This window comes from Tachyglossus aculeatus, chromosome 20, assembly GCF_015852505.1.
Source record: "Tachyglossus aculeatus isolate mTacAcu1 chromosome 20, mTacAcu1.pri, whole genome shotgun sequence".
In the NCBI taxonomy this organism is placed as follows: Eukaryota; Metazoa; Chordata; class Mammalia; order Monotremata; family Tachyglossidae; genus Tachyglossus; species Tachyglossus aculeatus.
The window spans coordinates 674,780-699,608 of NC_052085.1; the positions used below are offsets into that span (position 1 = coordinate 674,780).

Sequence of the window (24,829 nt, forward strand, 5' to 3'; positions counted from 1 at the left end):
TAATAATAATGATGGTATTTTTTAAGCGCTTAATAAGTGCAAAGCACTGTTCTAAGCGCTGGGGACGTTACAAGGTGATCAGGTTGTCCCACGGGGGGTTCACAGTCTTGATCCCCGTTTTACAGATGAGGGAACTGAGGCACAGAGAGGCGAAGTGACTTGCCCAGTCACACAACTGACTGTGGACAGAGCCGGGATTTGAACCCCTGACCTCTGGCTCCAAAGCTCGGGCTCTTTCCACTGAGCCACGCGCTTACTATGTGCCAAGCACTGTTCTAAGCCACATGGGACTCACAGGCTTAATCCCCATTTTCCAGGTGAGGTAACTGAGGCACAGAGAAGATAAGTATAATAATAATGATGGCTTTTGTTAAGCGCTTACTATGTGCCAAGCACTGTTCTAAGCACTGGGGTAGATACAAGGTGATCAGGTTGTGCCACATGGGGCTCACAGGCTTAATCCCCATTTTCCAGATGAGGTAACTGAGGCACAGAGAAGCTAAGTAATAATAATAATAATAATGATGGCTTTTGTTAAGCGCTTACTATGGGCCCAGCACTGTTCTAAGCACTGGGATAGATGCAAGGTGATCAGGTTGTCCCACATGGGGCTCACAGGCTTAATCCCCATTTTCCAGATGAGGTAACTGAGGCACAGAGAAGCTAAGTAATAATAATAATAATGATGGCTTTTGTTAAGCGCTTACTATGTGCCCAGCACTGTTCTAAGCACTGGGATAGATACAAGGTGATCAGGTTGTCCCACATGGGGCTCACAGGCTTAATCCCCACTTTCCAGATCAATCAATCAATCAATCATATTTATTGAGCGCTTACTGTGTGCAGAGCACTGTACTAAGTGCTTGGGAAGTAGTACAAGCTGGCAACATATAGAGACAGTCCCTACCCAACAGTGGGGTCACAGTTGAGAAGGGGGAGACAGAGAACAAAACCAAACATACTAACAAAATAAAATAGATACGTACAAGTAAAATAGAGTTATAAATATGTACAAACATATATACATAAATCATCATCAATCGTATTTATTGAGCGCTTACTATGTGCAGAGCACTGTACTAAGTGCTTGGGAAGTACAAATTGGCAACATATAGAGACAGTCCCTACCCAACAGTGGGCTCACAGTCTAAAAGGGGGAGACAGAGAACAAAATCAAAAACAGTAACAAAATAAAATAGAATAGATATGTACAAGTAAAATAAATAGAGTAATATATATGTACAAACACATATACATATATACAGGTGCTGTGGGGAAGGGAAGGAGGTAAGATGGGGTGGATGGAGAGGGGGACGAGGGGGAGAGGAAGGAAGGGGCTCAGTCTGGGAAGGCCTCCTGGAGGAGGTGAGGTAACTGAGGCACAGAGAAGCTAATAATAATGATGGATTTTGTTAAGCACTTACTATGTGCCAAGCACTGTTCTAAGCACTGGGGTAGATACAAGGTGAATCAGGTTGTCCCACATGGAGCTCATAGGCTTAATCCCCATTTTCCAGATGAGGTAACTGAGGCACAGAGAAGTTAAGTGACCTGCCCAAAGTCACACAACAGATAAGTGGCAGTGCTGGGATTAGAACCCATGACCTCTGACTCCCAAGCCCGGGCTCTTTCCACTGAGCCATGCTGCTTCTCAACAGAACAGTATTTATTGAGCGCTTGGTGTGTGCGAAGCGCAGTACAAAGAGTTTGGGAGAGCACAGTGAGAAGCAGCGTGACATAGTGGAAAGAGCCCGGGCTTGAGAGTCAGAGGTCGTGGGTTCTAATCCTGACTCCGCCATTTACCAACTGTGTGATTTGGGGCGAGTCACTTCTCTGTGCTTGTTACCTCATCTGTAAAATGGGGATTAAGACAGCCTCACATCGGCCAACCTGATTAACTCGTATCTACCCAGCTGTGCGACTTCGGGCAAGTCACTTGACTTCTCTGTGCCTCAGTTACCTCATCTGTAAAATGGGGATGGAGACTGTGAGCCCCTCATGGGGCAACCTGATCATCTTGTAACCTCCCCAGCGCTTAGAACAGTGCTTTGCACATAGTAAGCACTTAATAAATGCCATTATTATTATTACCCCAGCATTTAGAATGGTTTAGCACATAGCAACCACTCAACAAATACCATTATTATTATAACAGTATAATGGAGCTGGTAGATACGGTCCCTCCCCACAGCGAGTTAACAGTCTTTCATTCATTCATTGTCGTATTGTGTGCAGAGCACTGTACTAAGCGCTTGGGAAGTACAAGTCGGCAACATATAGAGACGGTCCCTTCCCAGTAACGGGCTCACAGACTAGAAGGGGGAGAAAGACAACAAAACGGAGTGGAGTCTAATAATAATAATGGCATTTGTTAAGCGCTTACTATGTGCAGAGTCTAATGAGACCTGAGGTCTGCTGGAAAGAGGGAGGGGGACCTGGGTTTTAATCCTGGCTCTGCCACTTGTTGTTTGACCTAGGGCCAATGCCTTCACTAATGTTTCCTCATCTGAAAAATGGGGATTCAATACCTCTTCCATCAATCTAACACCCCCTTTGGACAGCTTCTTGGACTGTGTCTGACCTGACTGATTGTATTCCTTCTACCCTATCAACTGGTACAGTACATTGGCACAGAGAAAGTGCCTTAATACCACATTTATTCATTTATATTCTATATCAAGCAATCACTGCTACTTACTGGGTGCCTGGTGCTACCCTAAGGCTTTGGGAATACGTCAAGGAAGAACTACAACCCCTGCCTTGGGGTTTTACAATCCAGTGGGAGCGGGGAGGTAGGCAAATACATATTTTTCCCCCAGCTCTCCGAGTAGAGGTCTAAGACCTTCAGCCATGCATTGAAAATCGCCCAAAACGTTTCCAGAAGATACAGGACAGGGCAGGGCCTGGGGACAGAAGCTTCTGACAGAAACTGACATAAATTTTCAGTGAACAAAGCAGAGGAACTGCCAATCCCAGTAAGTAACAGGGAAATACAAATACCTGGCAGAAAACGAAGGGGATAAAGGTAGGGAGGCATGGAGACCGTTGAAGTTTTGCCCCCTTTAGACCTCGGTTGCATCCGCTGGACTCCCATTAGTTTACCTCTCAGATCTCCTTCAGTGGTCTTGCCCCTTTATTTGGAGAGCTTTGAATTATAGTAGTTCATTAAAAAAAAAATTCCCTTTAAAAATTTACAGCAACAAATATTTTAGACTGTGAGCCCACTGTTGGGTAGGGACTGTCTCTATATGTTGCCATTTTGTACTTCCCAAGGGCTTAGTACAGTGCTCTGCACTCAGTAAGCGCTCAATAAATACGATTGATTGATTGATATGTAGTCTTTTACTAAAAGTTTTATGCAGTGAAGCTTTAGGATGAAGGCCTTGTTCTTTTCCTAATACTGGTCACTCTTCAAAAGGCCCTCTAAAATAATTATTGCCTTAGCTAGAATGATCAAGCCAGAAATTACAAACGGAGAATTTTTTGGCCAGGTTTAATCTTATTTAGCAAAGACTGCTACTTTTGACAAATACAATGTTGAAGTATTTAGGATTTCATTATTTAATCAACAGTCAACAATTAGCGCTTGAGGAAAAAAACCCGAAATTAAAATGCAAAATGAACATAAAACAGATCTGTGTAAAAAAGTCTGAATGCAAACATGCATCATTAGATACTGAATGAATGGTCCATGGTTACATTTGTGGAAAAATATACATATGGCTTTAAGTTACATGATACAAATAAAAATACAAAGACACACCAAGCAAAGTCATGGGCTTCAAATATGTTTATATAAAAGCACATTAAAAAATCACTTCCGAAATGACTGTAAATGACCAGGTTTCCTTTGCAATAGGAATATTTCTATCTGCAAACAGGTACAAACACAGGAAGCTTGACAATTACATCACGTAGATCTTAATGGTTCTGTCAAATATAATTCTTTGTCTGGTTGTGCACCCCAAGAGAGGGACCTTAAAATGATGGATGTAAGAAATAAAAATAAAAATGGGACTTTCTGTACCTACATAACCTATTTGGAAATCTACATTCTGGATACTGGGGTGCTAGATCAGGGCTGTTTATTTTCATATGGAACAAGTCATTATTCCACACAGTTATCATTTTGATGAAAACAAATATTATTTCAGGGTCACATTTCTTTATGCTAAGGATGAAGTCACAGGGCCTACCCTCTCCACTGAAAGAGGTGGTAGGCTGAGCCTTGTGTCGTAACCTAAACAAAAGTGTAAACGGTAAGAATCTGCAGGATACTCGATTTTCAAGTCCCTGCCATTTGGCCATCCTGACACTCCTCCCTCCTCACTTATGTGCTTCAGAGATGAATGTTAGGAAATCCCCCAAATCCGGTGACCAAATCCAAACCTGTAAACATGGTCAGAATCAGCTTCCCAGGAGAATCCCAATTCAAGTAATGTCTGTGTATGAGCTGGAACTAAACTGATCACTCTCACTTGGGGGTGACTAGCTCTTTGACCACTGCTCGGATAAAAACATGGACAAGGCTGATCCCAAAAGATGAAACGGCACTTTGTAAACATGTTTAGTTGAACAACCCATTCATATGCTGCAGCTGCTCTTTGGTTTCATGTAGTGACAGTGATCCTGCTATGAAGAACCCCCGGGTGAAGACGACTGCAGGCCCTGGTGAATAAATACGATTGAATGAATGAATGAATCTTGACCCTCCCTAACCATTTGGTTTGGAGATTGGCGATAATAGTGACCCCATTACTTTTGAGCCTAATTTTTTTCTGAGGTTTCATTTTCTGAATTTTGTAGGGATTCTTGGGACAATATCGCAGGAAGCGGCATAGCCTAGCACAGGTCTGGAAGTCCTGGGTTCTAATCCCAGCTCAGCCACTAGTCTGCTGTGTGACCTTGGGCAAGTCAATTCACTCCTCTGTGCCTCAGCTACCTCACCCATAAAATGGGAATTAAGACTGAGTCCCATGTGGGTCACAGATTGTGTCCAACCTGATTAGCTTGTATCTACCCCAGAGCTTAGCACAGGGCCTGGCACATAATAAGCATTTCACAAATACCATTTTATAAATATGTATATGTTTTTCTCTGACTTGTAATTGGTCTTCATTTTTAAATATTCTTCCCAAAACAGAGTTAAAGCATCAGCTGCTGCTGGAGTAGCTGGAAAAGTCTTCCCCGGCTGACTGTGCAGTGCACATCGATGCCGAGGACTGTCCTGGGCAGAAGGCATGGATTTTGCCAATTTTAATCCACTTGATGCTGTGTGCTGAGAAAAGCATTGCCATATATTTGGAATCAGGTTCTATAAAAGCATGGCCAGACCAAACAGGTCAGATCGGAAGGGAAATAACTTTACTGGGGAGCTACTTGGAGGCAACTCAAATATAAAGGAGTTAACGGCAAAGTTATTAAGACAAAGAACAAGTGACGTAGAGGTAGTACCGATGCACTTAAATGACAGCAGGAGGACTAAGGTTACCCCACTGTGTGCAGTTTATTAGAAATACTTATTCCTAAACAAAAGCTGACATTGTAAAATAAAATGCAACAAGGGCACTTCCTGCAGCCTTAACACTGGTGGGGACATCACTGGTGGGGAAAGTGAAGAGCCCTTCACTGTTTCTCACTGAAAGATTTAGAATGAGCATGGCGTAACATGCCCAGCAGAGACCAATGGTGAGGGGGTCATGTTTCAGTTTCCAGAGTTGGCTTCGAAAACTTACTGATTCTTTCATTTTCCGAAGAAGGAGCTATGTATTTTAAGAGAATGAAGAAATTCCAAAGGGGACCGTTTTAGTTAGCATAGAAGCGCCTACTGGGCAGCAAATGCATCTTGTGCTTCTGTTGGGTCTCCCAAGCACTTAGCAGATTCCATTCCTACTGTGAGGCATGAAGGAGGTAAAATTAAAGTGTTAAACATTAAACTTATTCTAAAATGCCAAATAAAACTGCTTTGCTAAGGTCTTCTCAAATAATTTACCGATCACTGAAGGAACTGCTTATATCACTCTTAAAACAGAAACAAAAAGAGCTTTAACACTTTACTCATCACTGTGGGGAAAAAATGTGCTCTGAAATCTTTGTGAGCTTCTAAAGCAAGACACTAATATTTCCTCCTCAATGAGAAAAGGAGCATTCTGTATTAATCTGGTACATACTCTATCCTGTCTTCCTGGACTACTGTAAAGGAAAAAAAAAAGGAATAAGGTGGGGAGGAGGAGGGAGGTGGGTGGGCCTTACAGACTGGGCTTCAGCATCTGCATTCAGAATCCTCACCTTGGTACGTGCAAGGAGGGACTGTGAGCCCAACTGGAATGGTGATGTGACTTCCATCTTAAAAGCCTGCTTCAGATTTCTAATATCCAGCTAACGTTCAAAAAATATCTTTAAAAATGGAAATAAGTGTCAACGGAATGCGGCTCTGCCAATACAAAAACTAAAAAAACCCAAAACTTGGGGTTAAGGATACTTTTACTGCCTGCAGATCCCGCCCCAACCCTGATGCCTCGTCTTCCCAGCTCCCTCCTCCATCACCTGTCGCTGCTCTTCTAGACAAACACGCTAGATCTTAGTGGAGGCAAATGCCCCCGGAAGGCTCCTTTAAACAGAGGTGCCAAGATGGATCCCATCGGGAGCAGCAGAAAACAGAGGCAAAGCTTGATTTCTTCCCAGGTCCGTCTACTCCCCTTGAAGCACTGGCCAAGCGGGAAATTAAAAGTGCTCTACTCACGCATGGGACTAGACCTGTCAATTCGAAAATCAAGTGCGCTCAATGTTGACCGTGATTGCAGCCAGACATCTGAATACTTTCTGAGTGGTTCTCAACTGGCAATAAAAAAGTCTTCATTAAAAATCATACAAGTATAAAAACAGCATTTATAAACTGGCAAGTGGCCAGTATAGAAAAAAGCAGTCACCTCCCCAAACTGTACAAACCTGCAGAAGGAATTCTGCAGTTCATTCACATCTTACGCAGCCCAACATCACTGCCCTGAACATTCTGTACTTGCTCATTAGAAATCTATACAGCTGGAAGTTTTTTTTGGAGTGGTAGTTTTTATCTAGGTTGAGACAAAAAATTGCACCCATGTAATTTGAGATGATTAAAGGTATTAGAGCATCTGATGAAAAGTTAGAAGTTTTCAAAGTCACTTTTGTAGCAGATTTAAGTCAGTATTGCATAAATGCACATTGACGATTCTTAAGGCAACTTTCTTCCTTTCTGCCCTGCAACAGTGCGTACAATCATCCGTGGTTCTGGACTGGAGATTTCATCGTCTGTACATCATCTGAGCCTTCGCACTGATCCATTCTGCAGATCGATTTCTCCCACACAAGTTTAAAAAATATATTCAAGCACAAATGTGTAGTATAAACCTACGTAAAAGGAGAAACCGTCAATAACATTTATAACAGTTTTGGCACAGGCCAGACACTTTGCTGCTAGATCATTTGATTCTCTAGGTGTCTGAGCTGTCTCTGAGTGGTACCACAGAGAACCACGCCACAGACCACGTAACCCACTCCCCCATCTGATTCCATTCCATAGGAAAAAAGATGAAGCAGGTCAGTATTTTTTTAAAATCAGGGTTCCTCTAAGCTCTCTACAAAAGCATCACTACTTGACATGTCATTAAGATGAACTGCAGATGGTTGCGGTGACAACAGGCTGAAGGAGAGGAAGGGAGTAAATGAGCACTCCAAGCCTGAATGGCAGGCCAGCCACTGGACACTGCCCCGGCACTCACGCTCCAGTATTTTGCTAGTGTAAGCCTTGAGCACAGACTGGCATCCATCAGCATCCTTTTCGATCAGAGGAGGGAGGATCTGCGAGCTGTTGCTGCCACATGGCTTGTTTTGCTGCAAATGACCCCGAGACCCAAGGCTCCTGCCATCCAGCCAGAGTCAGCTGTTCTTAAGGGCTTCGGGAGGCTGGACCAAGATAGACGTTGGACCCGGAGGCAGACGAGTTTGTGGCTCTACTTAGGCCGTCGCAAATGCTCCGGCTCGAAACCAGCCCAGCACAATCCCCTTCAGCTTTCTTATGAGCAAACTGCCCTCAGTGAGTGCTACTTTCTAGAAATTCAGGTTTATGCTAAAGAAATTAGGTCCACATTACCTTTCTCTCATTCAAATAGCTGGTCGTTAATAGACTGAGATCAACTTTCTATTGAAACTGTAACATGGTTCTTTATCCCTGAAAACAAACCATTAAATATAAAATGAAAAAAGCCTTTAAAACAAGTTTAACTTCTGTTTGGAAAATAAAATACTATTTACCCTAAGATTTTCGGAAAACAAAAATTCCAACCATCGTGGAAACAATAATAATAATAGTAATTGTGGTTTTGTTAAGCGCTTATTATGTGCCAGGCACCGTACGAAGCGCTGGGGTGGATACAAGTAAATCAGGTAACAGTCTAGGAGGCCAACTGAACAAGCCACCGAAGTAGAAGTCCTGTCAAAATGGTGCCGTTCACTTTCAGAGCTGGCATTGGTGGGACAATGTTAGCTCTTCAATCAAATCACTGGAACATCCGCTGTGTGCAGAGCACAAAATAAATACCTGCCCTCAAGGAGCTTCCAGTCTAGCACCTGTCAAGTATTAACAGGGTGGGTGGGAGTGGAGGAGTGGAGCAGAACTACCTGCCACACACTTCCCAGGTCTGAATAATGGGGAGGGTGGCTCAATCGATCAAAGGTATTCCGATTCAATCAACAGTAAATCAATGATACTTACTGAGCACTTACTGTGTATACAGAGGATTGTACAAAGCACTTGAGAGTGTAAAATACAACAAAGTTGGTAGACATGTCCCTTGCCCACAAGAAGCAAGAGGGTATGGAACTCATGAAGTCTGGCCCTTTAACTGCCCCCACCCCGCCTCCACCTTCTCCGGGACATTCTCTCTCCTGGCCACCCCTCTCCGCTTCCCTCTTCTGCTTCCAACCAGCTCTCCTCCCCGTGGCATGCCCAATGCACGTATGTCTGGGGCTGCCAAAATGTGAATACCAGTTCTGATCAGAAAGATGCTTCTGGTACCACACAAAGCTATTCCAACAGTCTCAACTTGTTTTTTGGATCAACTAGAAAATGAAAATTACATTAATTGGTCACATGTATTATCATTCGGAAATGACTTCACATTGGCCAGGCCTAAAAAATTCAATTCTACCTCTTTTTAAAGGCCCTCATGTTTCATACTTAGCCAGAAAATGTATTTCTGGATGATAAATATTACCTGACTTGACACCTTCTTCTTCTGATCCACCATCCAGCCACTGAGATTCACTGGACAATAATCGATTTTTGGATTCACTAAGTGGCCTTATAGGCAAGGGCTGATTGGTCCCAGGGCTGAAAAAAGGAGCAACCAATTTGTCACAGGTTTGGGTATCAATGGGGACTTTGCATCAACCCATGAAAGTAGTACATCAAAGCTGGTTTCATCTAGATTCCTCAGAGAGCCAACAAATATCGCACTGGTCCTCACTCCTGTTTCTAGGGGTACTCTGTGGATGAAACCCAGAATAAAGCCAATGCTGAACCAAACCAGTGGTCTACCTCACTCAGCATTTGGGCACTGGCAGAGGCCCCAGGATGCTTAGCAGAAGTGTGTAATAATTGCCCCGCACCCTTCTTCACATTTACCCTAAAGGCTACTGGATGTGGTACCATCCTGAGCTTCCCCACTAGTAAGCAACCCATCCTGGATCTCCCGTCAGTGAGTCTGTCCAAATCTCCTTGAACCCGCAGATATTTTCAGCTGGCTCAAATATCACATGCTCATCAACCTACTGTGTGAAGAAGGTTTCCTTTCATTTGCCTTTAAGGTGGCCTTGCCATAGCCCAGCCCTCTTCGAACTCTGCCAATGTTCCCTCAGATCACAAATCTCCTATATTGCAGAGCCCTTCCATAGCACTACTGCAGCATTTTCGGGTGATTGTGGGCACGGCAGAAGCGTTACCCCACCTGGCATCCTTGATCCAGTGTTGCCTGCCCCGTTCTGCACCTCACACCAGGGTAAAGGTCACTCAGGAGCTGAGGAAGGGAACAGGGGGAGGCTGCAGCTCCCGTTACAGCCCCATCCCGCCTCCTGCATCCTCCAAGCCTGATTTGAATCCTCCTGAGCAGTGAGCCATGCGCCTTCTATTGCCTAGCTCTGCCTCTACCTCCAGGTCGAAAAGGTTAGGGAAGTCTGGTTAGGGCTAAAATCCTTCGCTTCAGGACAGGGCCTGACCTTGACCACACGATTTTCTGAATTCGGGGCCTAGTCTGGAGCCTCTGGCCAGTCTCCCTGCCCCCAGTTCCGCTTCCCTTATCCCTGACGTTCTTCTCCCAGTGGGATCTGAGCTGGGGTTTCAGAGGGCAAACCTCTAAGGCCAACCCACAACCCCCAAACAGTCTCTGAGGCCTCGGGAACCCGGTCTCCTAGGGTGTTCTCTCCGGGCAGATGCGACAGCAGCTGTGGGAGTGCAGGGGGTTCAACAGTTGGTTGACTTTCTTGGGGCCCAGCTCCTCCAATTCAGCTGGGTTCCACTGTCCCTGTCAGCTGAACCCCAGGATTTCTCTTTCAAACATGCCACCACAAACCCTGGAATGCTGTGAAAGTTAGACTTATGATCAATTAGCCAGACTAACCTTTTGGCAGGCTCACTTTGGCTCGTGACAATGACTTGTTCTGGATCCATCATCACTAGACGAGTTGGAAAGTTACAGCCGTCACCTAAGCTGCTCAGGGAAAAACGTGGGCAATTATTTTAAATGTCAAACATCCAGTCTATTTGGACACTTACATCTGAGATGAACCACCTCTACAATGAAACCACGCCAGTTCAGACCAGTCATGGGGCAGGTTTTCAGGCAACAAAGCAAGAAATTACTGATTCCTGGAACGACATGCTGACAAATTCTTTCACTCAGTCTAGGGCCAGGGTTTCCATTCCTTCTACAGATCTGAAAACTCACTTTGGAGAATAAATGGCCAAATAATAATAACAATAATAATAATGATGATGGTATTTGTTAAGCGCTTACTATGTGCCAAGCACTGTTCTAAGTGCTGGGGTAGATACAAGGTAATCAGGTTGTCCCATGTGGGGCTCTGCACATAGTAAGCGCTCAATAAATACGATTGATGGAGCTCACAGTCTTAATTCCCATTTTACAGATGAGGTAACTGAGGCAAAGGAGTTAAGTGACTTGCCCAAAGTCACACAGCTGATAAATGGCAGAGGTGGGATTAGAATCCATGTCCTCTGACTCCCAAGCCCGTGATCTTTTGCAATTAAAAAGACCGGAGTGAAAATTCAAGCTCCAATACATGTGTGGAAAACCAAATGTGGCCAAGTCTTTGTCGGTAACATATGTGAAGGCATTCTAACAGCGGGAGATAGAGTACAGCTGAAATGCCCTCCCACAATGTTTCACTAAACACACAAGTCATCGTCCACACACCTTGACAGGACCCCTTGTTGTCAGGACCCCTTTTAAGGACACTACTGAACTACAGCAAGGCGGAGCTGGATAGAGGGCTGAGGAACGAGGGCTGTGAACACTTTCATTCCAGTCAGCCGCCACGGAGACCCTGATGTCTTGGAGAGTCAGTGGAATCAGCAAGCACTTAGCCAACTTGGAATGGGGCCTTAAAGAAAGAAACTAACTTATAGGAAAATTATAAGTTTAAGCCTGAGGACAATGTGCTCAACTTCTCTCTATCATTCTCCCTTGCTTTCACCTTACTCTCAAATTTGGGGTTGAGCTGATAGTAAGACACATGAGCCTTAATGTGAAAACCACATATTTTTTTCTTTGTTTTGGGACACATTGATGGGTAAGTTGGCAGTGGCCCAGGTAAATACGATTTGGAATTGCAAACCCTCTATTTTCCATTCTAAAAGAACCAACAAGGCATGATAAGTTTGTAGAAGTGGAACTACATTTCAGGACAGGATTCTCCTTTCTCTATCCCCTCAGACTGAAACTGGGTCTAGATCCTGGCTCAGTATGCCCCAAATTTACTCACTCTCACCCTTGCCATTCCTGTCTCTATGTTGTTGCCAAATCACTGCTCTCAGTTGCACTTTCCAGGTCAGATGAGCCAAGGGTTAGAACCATGGCCCAGTTTCTATCATGGGATGGGAAGGCAGGGTTTGGGCCAGCTCTTATAATAATGATAATAATGATGGTATTTGTTAAGCACTTACTATGTGTGAAGCACTGTTCTAAGCGCTGGGGTAGATACAAGGTAATCGGGTTATCCCACATGGGGCTCACAGTCTTCATCCCCATTTTACAGATGAGGTAACTGAGGCACAGAGAAGTTAAGTGATTTGCGCAAAGTCATATAGTTGACAAGTGGCAGGGCCAGGATTAGAACCCACAACCTCTGAGTCCTAAACCCGTGTCCTTTCCACTAAGCCACACTGCTTCTCATAAAAGATGGTATTTGTTAAGCGCTATATGCCAAGCCCTGTTCTAAGCACTGGGGTAGATACAAGGTAATCAGATTGTCCCAAGTGGGGCTCACAGTCTTAATTCCCCCTCTACAGATGAGGCAACTGAGGCACAGAGAAGCCAAGTGACCTGCCCAAAGACACACAGCTGACAAATGATGGAGCCAGGATTAGAACCCACAACCTCCGACTCGCAAGCTCGTGCTCCCTCCACTAAGTCATGCTGCTTATGCCCCTACTTCGAGTCTCTTCAGGCTGGAATGTAGGGCACCGGGTGCAGGCAAGCGCAGGAGGGTGGCATCTCCAGTTCCGAGCCAGAGCATCATGTGTGCACAGAGATCTCTGTACTAGGGCTTGGCCTGCAGGACCCCGTGTGCATGCCGGACTGCATGTGCCCGGCCTGGCCCGTCAACAGAAGTGAAGCCAGGTGAAGAGGACCGGTCCTAATCGGGCTTCGGTCCAGGGGAAGGTCAATACTCCAAGATTCAGCTTAGGGTAAATCCTGAGATTTCAACCTGTGCAGATTTTGGCCATGGGGTTACTGTTGACTGGCATAAATCAGATGATAAATCAAGTCGCTGATATTTAATCCACAGAATAGCTATGTCATAGACTCCCAAATTTCCATGACAGGGGTCTCGTTTCAACAGCTCACCTTGTAAACACAGGAAGCAACCAATACTTCTTTTCGTCTCCAAAAACTTCTCTCAGATTTTTCCCACAGCCAAGGGAGAAGCCATTTTTATCAGGGCCGTTTCGAAACGTGGGAGCACGGAATGCCTCTGTCAAAAAGAAACCAGCAAACTGAGCAGTGTCATGAGAAGTGGGGTCAGGTGGTAAAGAACAGAATCATTTTCCTTCTCCACACCTCTAACTAGTTGGGTGGGGGTGGGGGAGACATTTTAGACAAAAGGAAACCTCTTTAACATATTCCTGGAAAAAATACATCTACCAGCGGCAGCTGAAAGTATGCCAGAGTTTAACAAATTTATCGATCGCTTCATGGAGTTTCCTTGCCAGACCAAGTGGCCGCCACAGAAAAATGGCTGCCAAGTTCTCCCACTCAGACGCTGCGTCTTATGGAGCAGTGAGCAGCAATCAATCAATCAATCGTATTTACTGAGCACTTATTGTGTGCAGAGCACTGTACTAAGTGCTTGGGAAGTACAAATTGGCAACATATAGAGACAGTCCCTACCCAACAGTGGGCTCACAGTCTAAAAGGGGGAGAATGGTCTGAAGCACATTCTGGTGCACAAGTCAAATCTTCAGATATATAATCTGCATTTAGATGTTGATTGTTATTGAATTTTTAGCATTTTGTTGTTTCCCTCTACCGGTAAATGTACGAGGCGGTTGACCGACACTGAATTCTTAAAAAATGAGCTCTCGTTTTGAAGCATTTACCTCACTATAAAGCCTATTCCAAATCCCGATCCTTCCTCGGTTATCCCAAATTGAACAAACTGAAGAACCAGTTTCCCACTAGGCAGGCCCAAGTGAGCTGGCTCCCTTTTGCTCTGTTTGCACAATTTAGCGGAACAACCAGATTCTGGAAGCCAGTCTCCTCCTTTCACATTATTAGCTTTAACATTCAATATGTATTAGGCCTTTGGCATGATACACCCAGCTGATTGCATTGAATGGTCTCCCTGGTAAATTTTTGAGGAAAATGTTTCAGGTTGCTTATCATTTGAAAACCGCATTCATTTCCGCCCCATCTTCTCCAGATTCCCCTAAATCACACATTCCAATCCTAGCACGCATTTTCTTGGACAATTGGTGACATTTCAGGTAACTGACCTATTGTTGATCTATTTTTTCCCACTAGCCAGCAGTGGTAGCTGAAAAGTGACAGGATGCTGATGAAGAACATGGCAGCCACAAAGAAAAGGAAAAGAACGTGGAATTTTGCATGTGTGTCTGGTAGTTCATTCTGAGGAAGAAAAAGAAGAGTTAATTCAGAGCACAGCCAGGAGCCGCCTTTCCGCATCGTCACTTAGCACTCTACTTAATTAGTACATTCCTGGAAGGAAGGCAAGAAAGAAGGACTGTCCATTCTGGGAAACTTGCTAGCTCCCACCACGGCACCACTTGGATACATACGGATGTCCAACAGGAGAAAGAATAAGAGAAAGGAGGCAACCTGGCCCAAATTGAGTCACTGGCTTCTTAAATAGACTTCAGATTCTAGGAAACTTAACACTCCCGTCAAGCACTTATTATAGTTAACAAGAATTTTCAATTTATTACAGGGCTGCGCTGACCGAGAAAGAAAAACGGTGGATGAAGTATGATCAAATAATGTCTTTGGCACACTAAGAGTAAATTAAGCTTCCTTCTGCCTGGCCTGCTATAAGTTTCTCGCACCTAAGCAGAGAACCTAGGACTTGAATTGTGTGTGCCTCCTTGACACCCATGGTACTGCATGGTCGACACCGATTTTACCATTACATTATTTAACACATACCTGCTAGTCATCTGTTTTGCTCACTTAAGCCTAACCTTCGACTGAATCACCACTGTGAAATAACTTGATATGGGAGGATTTTGAAAAAGTAAAAACTCTCTACATATTCAAAATGCTATTATCATCATTATGATTGCATCCGCACATCTTCTGAACCAACAAGGTCCTGAACAATTCTTTTCCAGGAACTATAACAGAGGAAACCAAGGAAGTACATTAGAAGCAGTTTTTACAATAGCCGCCCCAAAAGGGATTTTTACCTTTGGACAATTCTCTGCAGATTTCCTGCGGCAAAGCTTTGTGCAAATAAAGATAACGTATTAAGATACCAATAGCAGTACAGATGTCCGAAAACAGTATGTCTATTTCAAGCAACAGTGTGTTTTCAGAGGGAGCAAGAGTAGCCTCTCCGAGCTGCGGTGGCCAGTGGTGTCCAATCTCCCCACCCCAAAACGCCACAAAAGGATTAAAGATGCTTGCCAAAATAGAGCCAACTCCACAAGGAGCCACTGATTTTAAATAAAAACAAGGACTCCTTAAATCTGGAGAGTTTTTAGTTTTGGTAAGGGTAACACTCTCATTTTGATTTAAATGCAATGTGGCCAATTCCCCATAAGAACCCTTCTCTTGCTTTCCTAATTACAACTGCAGTCAGATGAACTCAGGCCTGTGAAGCAGGAGGAGTGGGGCTGATGATGATGGTGGCGGAGGAGAACTTGTAGCTGGTTTTCCAACCCAGAATTTCTTAAAACTTCTTGGGGAAGGAGGAGGAGCAAACCGCGCACACCAAGTCAAGCTTCTTTCCTCATGACCTTAGTACTATTTTTCAAGGTTTTCAGATACATGAAAACATATTTCACGCCAATTGCGAAAGAGAGCTAGGGTGATTCCTCCAAAAAGCATTCATTATTAAACATAAGAATAATCACACTAATGATAGTTAATATGTTCAAACAGGAGAAAAGGGCTGAAACATATGGCAAAAGTCAGCTAGAGAGGCATGCTGTGGTGGCACAACAAAAGCTAAGTTATATTTACTGCTCTTTGCAATTTTATGCCAGATGTATTCTGTTTTATGGTCCACTAACCAGAGTCCAACTTATTAAGGAGTCCTCCAGGGGGAAACTTGGGGAACCCTTGCTTTAGGCATTGTTATCTTCTTATATGTAGGTGAAGGACAACTGAAATTAAGGCTTCTGGAGAATTCACAGAAGAACTAGAGTGCTGTGTCCTCTGACCATTCATTGATTCAGTCGTATTTATTGAGTGCTTACTATGCAGAGCACAGTACTAAGCGCTTGGGAGAGTACAATTTAACAATAGACACATTCCCTGCCCACAACGAGCTTACAGTCTAGAGGGATTCTCGGTGTCAGGTGACTCACCAACCCCACTGGACAGAAGGCCCAATGAAGAGTGGTGAACACGACTGTGACTGAGAAGCAGCCCCCCGTCTTTGCTCCCAAGTTTCAAAGAAGCCAGGGTGCTGCCACTTCCACAGAGCAGGGCCCCCAGGTCAAAGGGTCAAAATCCAAATTCGCCTCAGAAGGGGTGGGCCTCTTAATGGGCAAGACCCATCCCCAACTGTCCAGATCCTCCCTAGCAGATCTTCACTCTCCTGATGAGTTATCTCGACCCCTGAGGCTCTGCAGAGTCTGAGGATGCGCTCGCTGCTTCCGGAGTCACCCGCCTGTAACTCTGACAGAGTCTACGGGTCGGCACGAAAGCACGATCAGAGCTTCTTACGGCACTCTGCAACAGTAATTAAATGCCACTGATTGTTTGACTGATCTTCAAGGGCACAACCAGGGGGCAAGCATTGGCAGGAGTTGCCAGCACTGAGAACAGGCTAAAAGGCACAAGCTGTAGGCAAGTGCTATTCTTGCCCATCTTCCCCCTCAACCTCACGCTCCCCCACAGCCATTTCACAGGGCAGTAGCATTACTTGTAGTGAAGGAGGAGAATAAGGGAAATTAAATTTGCCCTTGAGGAACTTGTTAGCAGCTAGGGCAAAAGTGGAGATATGAAAGAAGGTGAAACTCAAGGCTAAAATGAAGGTTACAGTTCCCTCCAGCTTTCATTTATTCCTCATGTGACCCTCATTGTCACAGATGATTCAGAATCCACTTCATTTTGGCAGAGATCATTTACAGAAGAGCTAAGCATTAGAAAATTGCACAAAACCCAAGGAATTGTCTCTCTTTCTCATTTTTCAATGAAAGCGCAAAATGCTTGAGAATAGGCAGCACACTTATGGCTCTTAATTAACATCTTGCTAACTGCCTTGCTGCTCTGATTGTGGAATCACCTCCACTGGATTATACCTAAGAACAGTTCGAGCACCAGCATGACTGACCCTAACAAACTCACCTCTGATGTCATTTTTAAGAAGAATACAAATTTACTTGAATGTCTACAGCTAGAATTGCTCGAAAACTTTAAAGTTATTATTATCAAGTAGTTATGAGTGGAGGAAAACATAATTCTTCTGCACTGCTCATGGACTCATTTGACCAAGGCAAGCAAAGGCATGGCAACAGCAGTAAACGTTTCCAGAGACACCGGAAAGTCGATCAGGAAAGGTCAAACTCGGGTACTGTCAACACCAACTCCAACTCTGCCAAACTCACTGTCACAGAGAAACCTGACTGTCTTGGCCTGTTTCTCATGAGGAGCCAAATTTCCTGAATAGTTACCAGAACCCAAGCCTGTTGATGGTGCCAGATGCTTAAGAGATCTCAAAGGCAGGAGAGAGGTCTTGTGCTCTTCCTCCCTTCAAGGCCCTACTGAGAGCTCACCTCCTCCAGGAGGCCTTCCCAGACTGAGCCCCTTCCTTCCTCTCCCCTTCGTCCCCCTCTCCATCCCCCCATCTTACCTCCTTCCCTTCCCCACAGCACCTGTATATATGTATATATGTTTGTACATATTTATTACTCTATTTATTTATTTTACTTGTACATATCTATTCTATTTATTTTATTTTGTTGGTATGTTTGGTTTTGTTCTCTGTCTCCCCCTTTTAGACTGTGAGCCCACTGTTGGGTAGGGACTGTCTCTATATGTTGCCAATTTGTACTTCCCAAGTGCTTAGTACAGTGCTCTGCACATAGTAAGCTCTCAATAAATACGATTGATTGATGATGTGCCCTTCCTGGACTTCTCCTAAATCTACTGGGCTGCAGAGAACGTATTGCTGGGCTGGATTTGGCCTAAAGTCTCACTGTGATTCAGAGACTTCCTGGGTCACTTTAACCCTCAGCGGTCTGCTGAGAAGGATTCTAACCACAGCACTTAGTACAGTGCTTTGCATACAGGAGAGCCTTGAAAAATACAATTACTACTACATAGGACATCAGGTTTCATATCAAAAGCCTACTCAGCGCTTAGTACAGTGTCTGGCACATGGTAAGCACTTAAATACAATAATAATAATAATGGCATTTATTAAGCACTTACTATGTGCAAAGCGCTCACTCAACTGAGAAGCAGTGTGGCTTAGTGGAGAGAGCACAAGCTTGGGAGCCAGCAGGACCTGGGTTCTGATCCCGGCTCTGCTGTGTGACCTTGGGCAAGTCACTTAACTTCTCTAGGCCTCAGTTTCCTCATCTGTAAAATGGGGCTGAAGAGTGTGAGTCCTATGTGGGACAGGGACTGTAACTAACCTGATTAACTTGTCTCTCCCCCAGCACTTAGAACAGTGCTTGGCACATAGTAAGCGCTTAACCAGTAATATTATTATTAATAATAAACAGCTGTGGGGCCCAGTCCCCCTCTAGGGCTCTGTGAGCAGAGCCCACCACAGGAGGTACGCCTGTCTTCTTGAGCAATTTACCTTAATGGCAAGGCAAAACCACCAGCAATTAGGTTCTGGCACTGTCAGCTCACCAGCACAGAGACAACACTGCATTGCAACCCAGCTTGATTTTGAAGGACCAACAAGAAGAATGGAAGACAGGAGGACCCCCAAATAACTGCTGAATGGTACAATGTAAAGGGGTCTGTGCAAGCAGGGAGAGCAGAACAAATGTTTTAATGTCTTAGAAAAGCACAGTCTTACATGGTGGGCTACAGCAATGGATTGCTGGGGGACGACAAGAGCTGACAGAACAACCTGCATGCAGCAATCCGGAGAAGATTGGCTCTCCTGGAGCAGAGGCTTTGGGATGATTCGACACCAAGAGGCTCTCCTTCAACAGCCACAGGCTCCACAAGCTGCATATGCATCAAGGCAAGGAGGAACCACCTTTACATGCACACAATGTGGACTCTTCCGTTTGCACCACTCTAATCAGCTACACTTGTCAGCTACAGTTCACTCACAGAAACATAATCTCAACATTAGTAGTGTCCTTTTCAAAACAAACAACGGGAATGTATGTGCACTTGTGTGCATTCACATGCAAGCACATGCGTGCACACTTCTTCCAGAGTGCATTGCACATTTTAGTTCTGATGCTGACAGGGGATTATGGAACATCCTTTCACAATGTACTTCTGCCTGGTTACAACACGATGTGATGTTCGCGAAATGGTTTTGCGACGTGGTTGGTGCTGGTAAGGCACATATACTGTAACAGGATTTTCCCTTAATGTGGAGTTCGCCAGAAGTGAAACCCCATCTTTTAGGAGAACTAGATGTATTTAAAAGTTAGGTACTTGGGAGGATGAGTTCTCTCAGCCCTCAAGGTGCACTGCAGAGTCTTGCTGCCAAACCGGGACATTAGCTGTTGCAAAACCTACATAGTCCCTGAATGGTTTGAAATAGTTACTGCTTCTCCCAAAGGACCTAACTTGCAATCAGGGAGGAACTTTTAGGGAATGGGAGAATTGGGCCCGTTTTCAGAAATACGACAGATACTCAATTCTCAAAAATATTTAGCGATAGAGTGTATTAGTAAGGATAATATTAATAAAGTAAAAATACTTTAACAAACTTACCGTCCAAAACTTTATAAAGTACTGTAAGACTGTTGTGGCCACAAAGAGACAGTACAATAGGGAGTACATTAAAAACAGGAGGAAAAATTTGTAGTTGGAAAATCCGACACAATTATTCACCCTAGAAAAGAGAAAGAGATTATATTTTTTAAAATTAGCTGGACAAACCATTTTTAAGATTCATAATTCTTTTACTTGCAAAGATTTCATTTTAGGATTTGTCTCGAGTGGTTAGTGACCCAATAATGCCAAAAAATGAAACCTGAATGAAGCACAGCCAGGGCAGCTTTAATGAGAACGACCCACATACATCTCTAATGTCATCTCTTAAAAAATGGAAATTCTTGTTAAAACATGACATGTATACATACCAAGGGCAGTGATGATCCATTTTCAGAACACATCTAAAAAGAAAAAGACCCACTATTAATTTCAATAAAATCTCCGTGGAACGACAAAAAAAAATAAAATTCCACCCCCATTAGTTCCTGTGTAACTGGTTTCCATTTATCCTTTAACAGCCTGCCTTTGAGGTCCTTTAGTCTAGTCACCATATCCCCAGTGAGGGAAAATAAGAAACAAGCCAGGAAACGTGAACTAACAGCACAGGTCAAGAACACCAGCAACTGACGTGATGATTACTCATTTTTTTTTTTCTTTTTATGGTACTTGTTAAGTACTTAGCATGTGCCAGGCACCCTACAAGCTAATCAGGTTGGTCCCAGCCCGTTTCCCACATGGGGCTCACAGTCTTACTCATTTTTACAGATCAGACAACTGAGGCCCAGTGAAGTGACTTGCCCAAGGTCACAAAGCATACAGGTGGTGGAGCCAGGATTAGAACCCAAGCCCTGATTCCCAGGCCTGTGCTCTATCGACTTGGCCGGGCTGCTTCTCATTGTGGTCAGGGAACCTAGCTACCAACTCTGTTGTACTTTCTCAAGCACTTAGTATAGTGTTCTACACACAGTAAGCACTTAATAAATACCATTGATTGATGAAGAGCAGAGGAGGAGAGGAGTTTTCTTAGGAACGCAGAAATTAATGTGTAGATAAATTTAAAACTGGCCCTATTTAATGCAAGATTATTTTGAAAACAATACCCAGCAGAATAGCTTGACAACAAACTGCACTAAATGCTCTATGAAAAATCTTAAACTTCAAAGCCATCTGGCACAAGAAAAGGCAATACAAAAGGGTCTGTTATCCCATTGATAAAACTGTGAAATGCCCTCCTCATTGGCCTGAAAAAGCACATTCCACTCTGCCCCTGAATACACCTCCTTCATAGCAAACAATACTCAAATTCTGCCTGCCAGTGTATCTCCCCCTCCAATACGAATTTCCCATGCTCCAGTTAAATGACAATGAAAACAACACTTACATATCGCATGCTGAGCAGTGGTGACAGCGATCGGGTTTAATTAGCTGGCATCTTTCACAGTATCTGATGGCTGGAATTAAAAATTCTTAAGCTGGTTTAAAAATCATTTAATCGACAAATAAACTTTTGTTTGCTTTTCCATACTTCCATATGGAATGAATGGAGGATCACTAATTCACAACGGAAAAACAACATGGACGACAGTTTGCATAATGAAGAAATACGTAAAGGCAGGCACGCTATAATGAATGTTATTTGAACCTCAAGCGATGTGCTTGCCATGTATGGGAAACACAGTTACAAATAACCGGGAGCAAAAAAATCAAGTCTAGTGTTTATTCTGAATATTTTGAATTTGTTTATATTCTTCATTTGAACACAATAGAAGATTTGAAAGGAACACATTTAGGCATATGGCAGGCATTACAAGAAAAGTCCCGTCCTCCCTCTCCCCCACTGCCTCCTTTGAAGCCTGTTTTATAACTGAAAACCAAATTCTATGTCATTGGGGATTTTCCTTTTGATAAATTTTTTAAGTGCAGGCTTCATTATCCTGGTAGCCAACAGCTTAAAAAAAAAAAAGAAAATCAAAATGCTATAGTATTCTGAAATATCTGCTGAGGATCTTGGCCTCAGTACAGTACAGAGTATAGAAGCAGAGTGGCCTAGTGGTTAGAGCCTGGGCGTCAGAAGGACCTGGGTTCTAATCCCAGCTCTGCCACTTATCTGCTGTGTGACTTTTGGCAAGTCACTTTTCTCTGTATCTCAGTTTCCTCATCTGTAAAATGGGGATTAAAACTGTAATCCCCATGTGTGACAGGGATTGGGTCTCAGCCAATTAACTTGTATCTACCCCAGCACTTAATACAGTGCCTGTCACATAGTAAGCGCTTAAATTTTTTTGGATGGCATTTATTAAGCGCTGACTATGTGCAAAGCACTGTTCTAAGCGCTGATGCCATAATGAATGAATGAATGAGTTGAAAACAACAAAAAACCTAGCACTTCAATGTGAAAATGGAGGGATAACATGGTTCTTGCAGTTCTAACTTCACAGTGAACTCACAGATAAATTCCCGTGGACAGGGAATACACCTACCAACTCTGTTATACCGTATTCTCCCAACGTTTTATACAGTTTTCTAGACACAGTAAGTGCTCAATAAGCGGGACTGATTAATTGATAACATACATGACAACTTTATACATGAGCTCAATAAATACTATTGAGAGAATGAATGAACAGGAACACTTCAAAATCTCTCAAAAAGCTGAAGATATCTTCCTTACCCCTTGATGCTGTTGTGGTATATACAGGTAAATCTTTAGCAACTCTCTTCAAAATTTCATGCTGTGATTCCTGTCTTTCCTCTTTTTCATACTGTTCTTTATCAGATTTGGACAAACAGAACTACAAGAAGACAGAGAACTGTTAATTTTATTCTATGGCCAAGTCTGCTACAAACTTTTATAATACAATTACATAATTATGGATCATCAACAATGTGAAATACATAAAAATGGTAAATAGAAAGCAACCCTCTAGCACATTCTTAAATTATACAAAACTCCTCTGGGCCAAAAGCCTTTCCTTATTGAGAGCTGACCATACCCCCATTTCTTTCTCTTTGAGGAAAATTAGTGTTGACACCCACAAAATGACAAACTACTAATTAAGCTCCTTTGATATTCAAAAGACTGTTTAAAACCCAGAAAAAGCTCTGGGGTCTTTACTCAACTTATGGAGGCAAAACATCTCATTAAACACTGCATTACATTTTGGGTTCAAAGCAAATGAGGACTGATAGCAAGAAAAAAGCATTATCGATAGCTAAATAAATATAAAGTATTTCGGCACCTTAGCTCTTCTATGTAGCATTATTGCTCTGTCACATAATTTCAATTAAATCTTTTGGCAAAGGGACTTTGAAAAATGTACTCTCAGGTCGGATAATCAGAGCATGGGAAGGAAACTGATGCATGGAATGGGCTAATTTTGTATTTGGATGGGGCAGGTCCTGCAATTCTGAACAGCCATCCCCTGTCTTCCCCCTGCTAATTCCAAACCTTGGCCTAGTCACCCTACCTGCTAGCCCAAACTTCAGCATCCACTCCTCTTTTTCTTCAGAGCCCAGGGCAAATCTTAGCTTTGGGGAATAGCTAGATGGTCCCAACTCTGTTGTTCTATATTCCCCTAAGAGCTCAGTGCACTATTGTGCACACAGTAACCACTCAAATACAATCAACTGCTTGACAGTCACATCTGCTTTCATACGTTCCAAGAGGCCGCAGATATTCAGGGAATCCTCTCTAATGTAAATAAGAGTGAGGGGGTCCTCTTAGTGTCAAGATCTAAGTGAAATCTGGCCTTCCTCATTTCAAATGAAGTAATGACTACTTGTAAACTCCCTTAGTGCATATGAAAATGCAACCTAAGAAGGAAACGAAAACTGAGCACTGGCTGCAATATGAAATTTAGAACTGTTTTGATAAGAGATGAAAATTCATGAAATATTTTCAACGGAATAAAACAGAGCAAGGGCGTGGAGATGGGATTCCACAATTTTCCTACTGCAACAGAAACAATAGGGCTCGTGGGTGGAAATCCAGTGTGCACTAGAAGCCTGTTCTGTAGGTTCACACTCCGGGGGAACCAAGCTCCACACTTTGGGGAGGTCCAAATTACTCCCCTTGGGGTGCTTGTCCTCCCTCTTTGGGGTTCCAAGTCAAGGCCCAATGACCCCTGCAGCGGTGAAATTGATGTGGTCCCAGGGCTCAACTCCTTCTCCTCCTCTTCACCAGGCTAAGGAAAAAAAATCCCACCCATTTTCCACCTTTTACTCATTTTCTTAATTTTCTTTCCATCTACACAGTGATTTACCTGGCAGAGGTTTGACCCTCTAGAGTTTAAGCTGGGATAGATATCTATACCTTTTAATCAGCTTGCAGGATTTGTTTTATAAAACATTCTTATTTAAAGTGTAACCACGGAAAGAAAAGTCAGCTGTCATCTAATTTAGGCATTAAAAACAAGACCATAAGCGCCTCAAGAATGGAGATTGTGTCCAATAGCTCTGCTGCACTTTTTCAAGTGCTTCGTGTAGATCCCTGCTTGAATAAATCCTGACTGATTGAAATAGAAATTATTTATTTTAGGAATTCTGAATGGAAGGTCAAAACTCAATCATGGGAAGCAGCATGGACTAGTGGAAAGGACATGGGCACGGGAGCCAGAGGACCTGGGTTCTAATCCTGGCTCAGCGACTTGTCTACAGAGTGATCTTGGGCAAGTCATGTAAGTGTTCTGCACCTCGATTACCTCATCTGTAAAACGGAAATTAAATCCTCCTCCCTCCAACTTGGACTGTGAGCCTCATGTGGAACAGGGAGTGGGTCCACCCTATTTTGTATCTGCCCCAGGGCTGAGTACAGTGCCTGTTAGACTGTAAAAAGAGCTTTACAAGTACCACAGAGAAAATAATTTGAATATTCTGGAATGATTAAACTATCAGAGGCCAACGGTTGCCTAGTCCCCTGGGCATCACACAGAAATTCCTGACCATTGGCT

The 24,829-nt window shown here is 43.5% G+C and overlaps 1 protein-coding gene across 7 annotated transcripts in view; it reads right to left on the reverse strand.

The window, feature by feature from the left end:
- Positions 1 to 5,022: 5,022 nt before the first annotated feature.
- Positions 5,023 to 24,829, reverse strand: part of ZDHHC20 (zinc finger DHHC-type palmitoyltransferase 20) — a 46,880-nt gene continuing 27,073 nt past the window's right edge. For 4 of the 7 annotated variants that reach the window (XM_038761589.1, XM_038761595.1, XM_038761594.1 and 1 more), the window contains 11 exons: positions 22,552 to 22,672; positions 21,262 to 21,331; positions 20,249 to 20,281; positions 19,878 to 19,998; positions 15,200 to 15,235; positions 14,273 to 14,405; positions 13,125 to 13,251; positions 10,656 to 10,745; positions 9,255 to 9,370; positions 8,132 to 8,209; positions 5,023 to 7,389 (listed from right to left, as the gene is read on the reverse strand). In XM_038761589.1, coding sequence (XP_038617517.1) covers positions 8,172 to 8,209; positions 9,255 to 9,370; positions 10,656 to 10,745; positions 13,125 to 13,251; positions 14,273 to 14,405; positions 15,200 to 15,235; positions 19,878 to 19,998; positions 20,249 to 20,281; positions 21,262 to 21,331; positions 22,552 to 22,672 — 885 coding nt within the window. In that variant the 3' untranslated portion in view covers positions 5,023 to 7,389; positions 8,132 to 8,171. The remainder of the gene's footprint in view (positions 7,390 to 8,131; positions 8,210 to 9,254; positions 9,371 to 10,655; positions 10,746 to 13,124; positions 13,252 to 14,272; positions 14,406 to 15,199; positions 15,236 to 19,877; positions 19,999 to 20,248; positions 20,282 to 21,261; positions 21,332 to 22,551; positions 22,673 to 24,829) is intronic. The other 3 variants (XM_038761592.1, XM_038761590.1, XM_038761593.1) reach the window with 3 other exon arrangements.